Raw genomic sequence first — 11,253 nt, forward strand, 5'->3', positions numbered from 1 at the left:
TGAAACCTATATAATTTTATTAACCAATGTCACTCCAATAAATTTAATTAAAAAAAAAAAATCAGTTGACCACAGACGTGTGGGTTTATTTCTGGACTTGCAATTCCATTCCATTGATCTCTGTCTACCCTTGTGTCAGTAGTATGCTATCTTAATTACTATCACTTTATATAAGTTTTGAAATTTGGAAATGTGGGTCCTCCTAGTTTCTTCTTTTTCGGGATTGTTTTAGCTTTCTGGGTCCCTTGCAACTCCATATGAATTTGAGAATTAGGTTGTTAATTTCTACAAAGTCGGCTGGGACTCTGACAGGAACTACTCAATCTGAAGATCAGTTTGGGGAGCACTGTGTGGTACGATGTTGTCTTCTAATCCACGAACAGGGGACGTTTTCCCATTTACCCAGATCTTAAATTTCTGTCAACAATGTTTTATAGTTTTCAGAGTATGCATTTTGTACTTCTTTTGTTAAATTTATTCTTAAGTATTTTATTGCTTTTGATGCTATTTTCTTAATTTCATTTTTGGATTGTTCATTTAAAATTGTATAGAAATACAACTGATTTTTGTATATTCATCTTGTTTTCTGCAAATTTTGCTGAACTTGTGTTTTATTTCTTAAGAGTTATGGTGTAATATCTGTGGGAAGAATCCACATCATAAACAGGCAGATACAGATGCTAGGACTCCCACCCCATCCTCTTCAATGCTCATTGCCTTGTCACTGAACTTGGAATATCTGCTCAAATGACCATCTCAGGCATTAGACGCAAGGAGTATGACTTCTGTCAACTGCTTCCAATTGTGATCATTTTTAACTTCTCTCTCTCTTCCCCCGTCCTCAGCACAATTTAATAAACACAGAATGACTATTAAACACTTGAAGAAATGAATCTAAATTTGCAAGAGATCAGATCAAGTTGACTGTTTTCATTACCAAGGTTTTTTTGCTTCTTATAAAATAGATCACTGCAGCTTTCTGTAAGGCATTTGAAATATGCCTAAATCCAAGCTCTTTATGGGCTTTTAGAAACAACTCATAGATATCCAGGCACACCTGTAAATTTACATGAAGTAATACATCATCTTTATTTATTATTTAAGCCTTATCTACTCCATAATGCCTTAGAGGGAAGATTTTATGTTAATTTTGGATGACAAAGCTCAAGGCAAAAAAAGACTAACACTGCATTTATCCCTTGTCTCCTATACAAGAAAAGCAACTAAAGTGGCATCTAATTAAATTAAATTTGCTTAACATTTATTTAGCACCTACTCTGTTCCAAGCAGACACCGCATAGGCATTAAGGATGGAAAGCATGTGAGAGGTATGGCCACTACCCTCAAGGAACTCACACAATAACTGGAAATAGTCACACAAATAACTGAGATAGTGTGACATGGGATGTGAGGGGAAGGTTGACCATGAGACTGAGCAGCAGAGTGGTGGGAGACAAGACTAACTACCATGGGGATGAGATGAGCCTCTTTGCACAGTTAAGATGGGATCACTGTGCATGTATGTGACAATCTAAAAATTCTGTTTTCATTATATGGGGTGCCTGCCCTCTTTATCTTGAGTAAGGAGCTGAAGTCACCACTCTCTTCAATACTTAGGCAGTGTTCTAGGGTACTGACCCTCCTCAGAGGGCTCATCTTCCCAGCACTAGGCCTCAAGATAACTGGGACCACTCACTGAGTGACAGGCCCTATGAGCATGATCATACCTTCAAGGTCAGGTGGATAACATACCAGCATGGAGCTGGCTGTGGATGCCACAGCAGGAAGCAGGTGCCTCTGGAGAATGTGGAAGGCGGGCCCCACGGAAAGGGGGCAGCACCTCTCTGCCTTTGCTAACTGCTGTTAAAGAAATGCAGTTCGATGTTGTCTAGTTTTATTTTTATAGAGAAGTTTAAAGGCTAACTTTTTAGGTGATTTTTAAATGCCAGAAATTAATTCAATTAAAACAAACTGTGAGCCAAACAAAATGCACTGCTGGATGTGGCCTATGGGCCACCAGCTTATGGCCTCTGTTCTGTATATGCTGTCACCTGGAAGCCCACAACACTCTGGAATGTTGTATTATTATCCCCAGATAATCCCGAAGAGAAAACTGAGGCACAGAGAGGTTAACACTTGCTGAAGGTCACCCCAATAGGGAGTGACAGAGCAAGAAATCTAGCCCAGGGCTGTCTTACATTACAGTCCATCCAGGTGTCTTTACTTTCAAGGGGTTGGTTTGAATTTCTAGGGACTGCAAGCCTAGAAGCAGCTTTGCTCCAGAGCTGCTTGCCCAACAAGAGAGGTTCTTCAAGGATATTTCCTTCTTAGTTTCTCTTCACTTTAAAAATAAAATTACTCGTCTATTTATTTTTAATGCCTTTCTTACAACAGATCCACAGGTCAGGACTATTTTAAACCTTCAGATAAGCTCACTTCCAAATCCTCCAACAGTTAAGTCTCCAGCACACTTCTTGGTTCCTGGAACCTTTTCTTCCTTGCCACAGGGTCCAGCAGTACTTCTTAGATTCCTGTCTACTTAAAGGATGATTCCACCCGCTCTTTCCCCTGAGGAATTCCAGTCATTCAACCAGTCACACACTTGTCATCATTGAAAGGACTCGAAGATGAGGTCTGCTCTAGAGGGGCTTCTCTTCCTCCAAGATGCACCTTTTTGTTTAGATACTTGCTGTGTGGTAACATGTGTGTGTTCCCATCTCCTCCACTAGACTTTCCTCAGGCACAGGGCTAGACAGGGTGGGCAGTGAGCCCACTAAGTCAGGAAACAGGAAAGAGACAGAGTTCCCTCACACTGGAATTTCAGAGTCACTCAACGAGTATGAACACCTTCCTTCTGCAGGCGGAGCTAAGTGTTGCGTCTGTCCCCATTCAGCGCACATTGAAAGTCTATTTCCTTTAGAATGTTGATGGCCTTGTTCCAAGGTCTTCCAGCATCAGTTACTACTGGGCAGTCGGATGTCTGCTCCTTGGAAGCTCTTTATCCCCAGATGTCTGAAGTCTCAGGATGCCGGATCTTGGTGCAGGGTTCTTTATGTTCATTATGCTAGGTACCTGATAGGTCTTTTGATCTGGAGCCTTAGTCCTTCAGATCTGGGAAAACGCCTGGTGTCATTTCTCATCCTCTCCTCCGCTCTAGTCCCCAGGACACATTCCCTCCCTCCCTCTCTGGAGCCCCCGTTGAGTGAATGCTGAACTTTCCAGGCTCAGCCTCTTAGTTTCAACTTAGCTTTCCCATTTTCCATCTTGTTTGAGTTTTTGTTTTTTCTGGGAGATTTTCCCAACTTTATCTCACTATCTTCCCTTCTACTAAATCTTTTATTGCAATAGTCATATTTCTTTTACTTCTAAGGGCTCTTTTTTATTTTCCGCCATGTCCCTTCCTTATAGTCTCTTATTGTTGTTTCATGGATATAATCTCTTTTCTTCTCTCTCCAAGGATTTTTAAACGTTTTCTTCTGCTCCTCACTATATTTCTATTTCCTAAGTCTGCTTATTTCTCTTATATCCATACTAGAGATTTCCTCAGATGTTGGATAAAGCATTAAAATGCTGCCCCAAAGCCCTGTGTTTTAGGTGTTTTGGGAGGAGGAAGAATCGAGTGAGCTTCCATGAAGGGTGAGTAGGCAGGGGCCAGCTCTTTTGATGGAGAACCTCTAAAGTTCAGTATCTAGAGGACTTTTCTCTTGGACTGGTTAGTTTCTGCAGAAAAGAAGCCTCCGGCCTCTGGCCTAGGGGACTGTAAGTCTGGCTGTCAGTGTTCTAAGAGCCAAACCGGGAATGGCAGTGAGGAGACTCTCATCTTTTAGTGTAGAGAGACTGTCACCTAAGCCCCGTTTTCAGCACAGTACACTGTCCCCAGCTGGGTCTCATGTCTGTGAGTCTAGAATCCCTCTGGTGCATCTTCTCTTGGGATAAGTCCAGACCTGTGTCTCTGAGGGAAGGGATTCTGCCCTGGATGTGCACAGAAGGGGAGGGGACCCGGGGCGGGGGGGTGGAATGGCTTTCCACAAAGTCTACTGACTGATTCTCCTGTCTCCAGCCCCATCCACACCTGTGCTTTCAAAGGTATGTGGAATCTTCATATTTTCAGTTGATTTTGGGTTTTAGAGGTATCAGTTCTAGGCTATTGCCCTTCATAGGCATTTAGCTTTCCCAATCCACTCAGTTACCATTTGTCTGTCTGTCTTTGGGTACCAAAATGTTGTTGACAACTCTCTCTGCTGTCACATCCTGGCCTCTTATCTTTGTCCTTGCAGGTTTGCTCCTTTTATATCCCTTATCATTACTAGAGTAGAATTTGGGAAGAGCCTATCATCTTTTACTGAAAGCTCTGACCTTCAGCTTTTTCAATGATGTTGCTTAATCAGGAGGGGTAAACAGCATGATACGAAAATCAGGAATGGAGAAAAATAAAGGACTAAGGAAAGTTTTTAAAGTTGTATGGCCACTGTCCTTAGTTTAACTTTTTTAGAAGGTTCAAATCCTACCTCTGCTGCTTATGGACTGCTCAACCTTACATAGGTTATTCAGCATCTCTGAACTTTAATTGTCTTATGTGTAAAATGGTGATACTATCTCCTGCCTAGTGGGGCTAGATGATAGGATCATGCAACACAGACTATGTACTTTAGCGAGTTAGTGTAAGAAGGACAAGATGAACTTGTTCTTTGGACACCATGAATTTGTGACGTTAGAGGGACAGCTACATAAAGATGTTTGCCAGAAGTAAGAATTGCTTTCATTGGACAATCATTTCCTGAGCACTCTTTTATAGAAGATCCCAAGTTAGGCACAGAGGAATAAAGGGCTGAAAAAATATGTGAAATCATCCCACAGCAGCCAGAGGTGATGAGATAAGCTGGAGCTTAGGCAGGAGGAATGAAAGCCGGCCATGCAGCCCAGGAAAGAGAGACCAAGACCGTCTTTACCTTTCTTTGTCTTACAAGGTCCACATTCAGGGTGGATTTCTTGTAAGGGAAGAGACACCACCTTGGCCAGGCCGGCATTCAGCATGTACTGGTACAGACGCTTAAACGTCCTTTCGCACAGTCCCTGCCAAAACAAAAGTTAAAGCTCTTAGGTACAAGCAAGGTGTCTGAAACTACTAAAGAGTCATGTAAACGAATACCAGTTCCAGACCTAAGCTAACTGGTTATTTTGAATGAGGACATACTGGCGGTATTAATGAGGAAAGACTGCTAAGCTACCGTGTCAAGGGAACAAAACAAGGTCCAGAATTAATAATTCTACCTTTTGATTACAAGAGGAGAAAAGAGACTTTCCTAAAGAGATCCTGGAAGGATACAAAGGAGTGAGAATGAGAAAGAGGGAAGTAGAAACAGGAGACTTTTCGCTGCATACCTTTTCATACTGTTTTGATTTTTTTTTTTTAACGCCTACAGCACCTGGTATTCCAAGGTGGTCTCCCATCCAAGTACTAACCAGGCCAGACCCTGCTTAGCTTCCGAGATCAGACGAGATCGGGCGTGTTCAGGGTGGCATGGCCGTAGATCTGTTCTGATTTTTCAACCAAGTAAGTATATTAATTATTAACACACACACACACACACACACACACACACACACACACACACCCTCCTACGGACAGTGGAACAAATAGAAAAATATTAAAAACGTTTAAAAAAGTTTTAGTCAATCTGTGTAGTTTCATCATCCACCTTGTCACTCATATTTCTGCAAAGTGGTACAACCCAAATTACCATAAGTGCATCTGAACTGAGGGAGTTGCCAACAAGCAGCCTCCAGAACTGGCCATGCTTTTTCATCTCTCTCTTTATATATTTTTTAAAGTAATTTACTTGCCAACATTGAAAAGTGAGAAATTTCATATAAAAATCCAGATTCTGACTTCTCTTGAAAAACAAGATCTGGCAACAAATCCCAAGACTTTGGTTCCTCAGGGCAGCAGTCAGGGGGAGCCCAGGACAGCTGCTCCCTCCAGACTGGCACACGGGTCCCCGAAGTGCCACGGCCTTCACGTTCCCATGAGGCCCTTACACAACGGCTGAAAGTCAGTTCCCATCTTTCACCGTTTTTCTGTTGCTTTTCTCTTATGGAAGTTAAAAGGATAATTAAATATTTCTTGAGTCTACATTGATATCAATCCATACTTCTCCACTTCTTCACCTGAACGGTTTTACTCATTTACGCTGCCCTCCCTGCCACTGCTGGCATTGGATTTGTAACCCCTTGAACAGTAAGACAAGTTACTACTGTTGTAAGTTACGGGCTGAATGACAGGAGGCCTGACGACTAAGAGTTGTTAGTGGAGTCTTACAGGTCTCCTCTTACACTCTGGGGAGAGAGAGGGAGTAAATGTCTGTGGGCCGCTGCCACCACGTATATGTGATCAACCCTCAGACCAGCCAGCTCTCTAGCTGTTGGGCAGCAGAACATATGGCTATCAAAGAAATACAGATGACTCACATATGGCTCATTCAAACTCACTGGCTTGGAACTGGCATCTATCGTTAATCTAGTTGTGCTCCTGGCATCATGGAAAGGCCCTTCGGAAACTCGTTCATCAAACTCCAGCCCTCAGCATATGGTCCTGAGACCCAGCCCATACTAAGCGAGGGAGGATGATGTAGCCCTGCCTTCTGGGGGGCTGCCAGCAAGGGCTCACACAATCTGCCAGCAAAAAGAGAAAGAAGCAATGGGAGACCTCCCCCCACACTAAAGTTAGCATCTACATGGCATTGACCTCATCTACAGGCTAAGTACTCACTAAATCCTGCCAGGTGAATGTTTCAGAAGATCCTCATACTCAATAAGTCCTGAAATCAAATTTGCTGTGTGTCTCCTCCTCACCCAAACTTCTTTCTATACTCTCCATTTCATGCATAAATTCATTCACAAATATTTACTGAGCTTTCACGCTGGGCGAGGCACTCTCCTCGCAGAGGGGGTCAGCAGGGACTAGACATGGTCCCCGCCCTCAAGCTCCAGTCTGCTTCTGCGGGGGGCAAGCAGGTGAGACTGGCTCTACATCCTGGCTTTGGTCACTCACCAAGTCCTGCTAGTGTCACCTCCAAAATGTCTCTCAAACATTTCCAGCCAGTCACCCACCAAGCCCGAGGCAAGAGCGTCCACCTCGTTGCCACACTTCCCATCTCCTGTCAGTCTGCCAGTTCATGTCCTTTTGGCAACTTCTCTACTTCTAAACTACCACCAGCGCTTTATCGGGCTAAAAGTTAAAGACCAACCTCCTCTGCCTGGCACTCAAGACCTTTCTTATCTGGCCCCAACTCTCCTTTCTAGCCACATCTCTTACTACTCTTGCCCAAGTACACTGCTCACTGGATGACTGCCAACCTCTAACGAGTCTCACAGCCTCACGCAATGACACACTTTTGCTCAAGCCATCCTCCTTCACTGGAAATGCCACTTCTCCTCTGTCTCCTTTGGCAACACTTAATTTTCAAAGCCCAGCTCAGCTGCAACTTTCTCTACAAAGCTTCTCTCAGATCTCTGGAGAAAGTACATCTCTCTTTTCACGGAGCTCAGACACATCTTTCTAAGTAGCGCTCTGGCTTGTGTGTTCATCTCTGCCCCTCCAGTCAGGCTGCTCCACGACAGCGCAAGACCTGTTATCCTCATTCCTTTTTGTCATCTCAGTGTGGAACACAGTTCTGACTCAAAGTAAATACTCACTAAAGTTTCTGTTGAATGAATAAATGAAATAATATCCCCTGTAACAGTTGAATCTTGTTGTTTAGATTGTCCACAGTGCTGACTTGAGACCGGACATGCCCAGCCTCTCCCCTCAAGTGACTCAGTAAGGCAGAGGGTTTCAGTCTCCAATGTCCACATGGGCTGGACAAGAAATCTAAAGAACAAAGTGGGCAGATATTCGTTCATTAAGCAATTTTCTTCATTTCTATTAGGGCCTCTCAAGAAGAGGACTTAACAGTCGACTTTTTATTTTTTACCTTTGATAGAGACTCAGATAGAGAAATATTTCTTTACTACCATAAACAGCAGTGCACATGTAATGACAAATGGCACCTACTCTCTGCCTCAGTGTCTGGGGGTGACAGAAGCAGAGAGTCTCAGGGGAGCTGGCCAGTGCATAGCTAGCTCCATCTAAAACTGTTGTCACAAGAGACTGAAGGCCCACACTTGCCAGAGCTTCTGCTATTTCAAGGGGAGCCAGAAACAGATTTTTTATGTGAAATCTCAGTTTTTAAAAAATGCTAGGTCAAATTTATTTTTAACGATGTACAGGCCAAATCTGAGCAACAAGCCTCGGTTTGTAACCTCTACTTTAAAGAGACTTGGACATGCCATTGTATCTAGCAATTGGGGAGAGACTGCTTCCACCCAGAACAATGAAATCAGAGACTAGAGCTTCGCCAACGCAGTCCAAGGATCATCCTGGTGTCTACAATCAGACTCTACACCATGTTCCTTTGGGGACTAATTACTGTTACCCTAAAATTTTGACTTTAAATTTTAAGTTCTGTTTAACCTGCAAGGCAATTTTGCTTTTCTCCCATTTCTAAGTTGGCTTTCCCCCTAACTGCCACTGAAGGTTGTTCAAATCAGACCGGAGGCTGCATCACCTCCATGCCTTCTTCCTCTCATTCTCGCTTCATTGCTGCCTCTATTCTTGGGCCCACAGACGAAGCAGGTCAGTAATAGCTTTTCTCCCTATGTCCTCTCACCTCCTGATCAGTAGAGTCACTGTTATTTCAACATAAAACCACTAGGAACAAAATTAAAATCTTGATTACGGAAGTAAACCTAAATGCCCAGAGTTAGCACTTCATACGAATGTTTATAGAGCAAACCCCAGGGGAAAATGGGAGCCGTCTAGAGCAAGAAGGATGTAAATTAAGGACTGGGCAATTTTTCGTTCTGTAAAACAAAGGAAAACTGCTCTTGTTTCCTGGTTAGGAACAGCCAAGCATAACAGGGCTTTCAACTGCTATTCATTCAATCTACACTAGACGGCGATCTTGGGTTGTGGTGCAGGTCAGTTCGGCCCCGCACATGGGAAGCTCCCAGACAGCTCACCAGTTCTTCCCGCAGCTTTCCTAGTGTCTCTATCTGGTTACTCCGTGTGCTCAGCATCGCCGAAAGCTTCTCCATGAGGATGTCATATTTGCTTCTCCTGTGAAAAACACAAAACGGTTGAATTTTTCAAACCTATTGCTAAACCTATTTTTCCAAGGCAAGATTAAAATGACAATACAGCAAACTGTAGAACTTTGGACTTGGGTCTCAGAGATCCATTCCTGAACTTTACAGCTGGAGAGGCTGGGGCTCTGACTGGTTTGGTCACACGGCCAAGAGCACTTAACTAGTGGCAGTATACAGACTATACTCTATGGCTAAAACTTTACTGAAATGATTCTTTAAAATGCCTTATATTTTGATAATACCTTAAAGTTTAGGAGGCACATTATATATATTTCCTTATCAATCACTTGGTGAGGAAGGGGGTTATTTTGTAAAGCAGTTAAGAAGCTTTTCTAAAATTCACCCCCGCGATGTGAACCTAGGTCTTTTTCTTCAAATCCAGTGCTCTCTGCCCTAGATCGCGATACCTCTCTGATTCTGAAGCCCTGGTTTCTATCCCAGACTTCACTGGGCATGATGGAGCCCTCCTTCGGTTGCTTTTTATTATGAAGTGAATGTCACAATAAATGCTTCCAAGCTAAAGGCCACCAAAGGAAGCTACTATTCAAGAGACAAGGGCCCCCCAGTGTGTGTGCCTGGGAGAGGCTGGGGGAGGGGTGCAGGGAGGAGCCTTTGCAGTAGGGGGAGGAGAGCTTGGCTTTAACTGCCCACAGACTAGGGTCAAGAGGATCCAGAGACTGCATCCAATTCCCCATTTTTACTGCCTCTCAACGAATGAAAGAACAAATGAAGGCAAATATTTACTACATAGAAACTAGAACCAAGTACTGTGTCACGGCCATTTTACAGAAGAGCAAACAGTGGTTCAGAGGCCAAGTGACCTTGCCCAAGTCAGACCTTGACTTAGTCCATTGTTTTCTCTTCTACCCACAGCTGCTACCGCATGTTCTTTGTGGATTACAGGTGACACACTGATTATGAGTTTAGTGATAAAAGTATTTAACCAATGGACAGTATGACTAAATAATTAACATGCAAATCACCAAAGCATGATTCTAATGTATAATTACCAAAACAGGTTTGAAGACAAATTCAGAGTGACATTTTCACTCCTGGAAATCTTTAGTCAATAGTAAGTCTACACACATATATCAAGCACTTTCTTTGGGCTAATCCCTGTGCTATGCAGTTGGCACTGTAAACTTTAAAACTTATTCTTAGTCCTGAGTGTTCACTCCACCTCCCTGTCCGAGGGTGTGCCTGGCCACTGGGTAAAGGGCAAGGCCTCTGTCATTTGGGAAGGGAGAATCAAAGTTATGCCCTGTGATCCAGCAAAAGGGCCTGCCCACTGTCTCCTAACTCTCCCTCGATACTGCCCACCTCCAGTGGAGACCACTGGTGGCCAGGCATTGGGGCTCACAGCTGATTCACCCAAGGGTCACTATCCTAGGCCCTGTACCAGCTCAAGCCTTCCTCAGCCTGCGCTCTGCCCCTCCCACGAAGGAGGGCATGGGGTGGTGGAGTGCAGGCTGAGGCCTCTCTGCAGGGTGGTGGAACATTTCTTTCCCCCATTTCTATGCCAGGTAATTAGTCACCCCAACAGGGACAATTAAAGAGTCAGAAACTCACTCCTAGAGACTCTGGTTCTCAGAAGGGACTATGCAAATTTTATCAGCTTGATGTACTGTCTATGATACACAGCTAAATAGCAACATCGTGCATAGTTATCATTTAATAGAACCTCACCATCTCATACATGAGTTGATTATGATAGTTAAGAACATGCTAATTTTAAATGGATACAATGCAACCTCCACTCTGTCATCATAGCAAATCAAATTTGACTTATTCATTTTTATTTTTATACTCTCCAAAATTTTCATCAAAATATTAACAGTCCCTAATGCTGGGCTGTGAGGTTAAGGCATTTTTTTCTCCTTGTTTTCTGTTTAATTTCCAGGTTTTCTAAATGAGCACGACTTATTTTCACCATCAGAAATAGTAAATATCTTTTTTAAAAAAAGCTATACTCGTGTTCTGATTTGGCCTTCGATTTTTAACAGCATAATAGACAAGGCTGCAGCATAGACTTAACAGTGTTTTGGTCACACACACTTACCTGTCCAC

At 43.3% G+C, this 11,253-nt stretch overlaps 1 protein-coding gene and 1 non-coding gene across 2 annotated transcripts in view; both read right to left on the reverse strand.

Moving 5' to 3' along the window:
- Positions 1–11,253, reverse strand: part of GTF3C1 (general transcription factor IIIC subunit 1) — a 69,137-nt gene that overhangs the window by 50,139 nt on the left and 7,745 nt on the right. The window contains exons 5-6 of the mRNA XM_015590951.2: positions 9,061–9,157; positions 4,950–5,073 (exon numbers count right to left, since the gene is read on the reverse strand). Coding sequence (XP_015446437.1) covers positions 4,950–5,073; positions 9,061–9,157 — 221 coding nt within the window. The remainder of the gene's footprint in view (positions 1–4,949; positions 5,074–9,060; positions 9,158–11,253) is intronic.
- LOC112481692 lies at positions 5,415–5,533 on the reverse strand. Its single transcript, XR_003046996.1, has one exon. It is a non-coding gene; the product is annotated as a 5S ribosomal RNA (ribosomal RNA).

The sequence above is a fragment of the Pteropus alecto genome, unplaced genomic scaffold (assembly GCF_000325575.1).
Source record: "Pteropus alecto unplaced genomic scaffold, ASM32557v1 scaffold44, whole genome shotgun sequence".
Classification (NCBI taxonomy): Eukaryota; Metazoa; Chordata; class Mammalia; order Chiroptera; family Pteropodidae; genus Pteropus; species Pteropus alecto.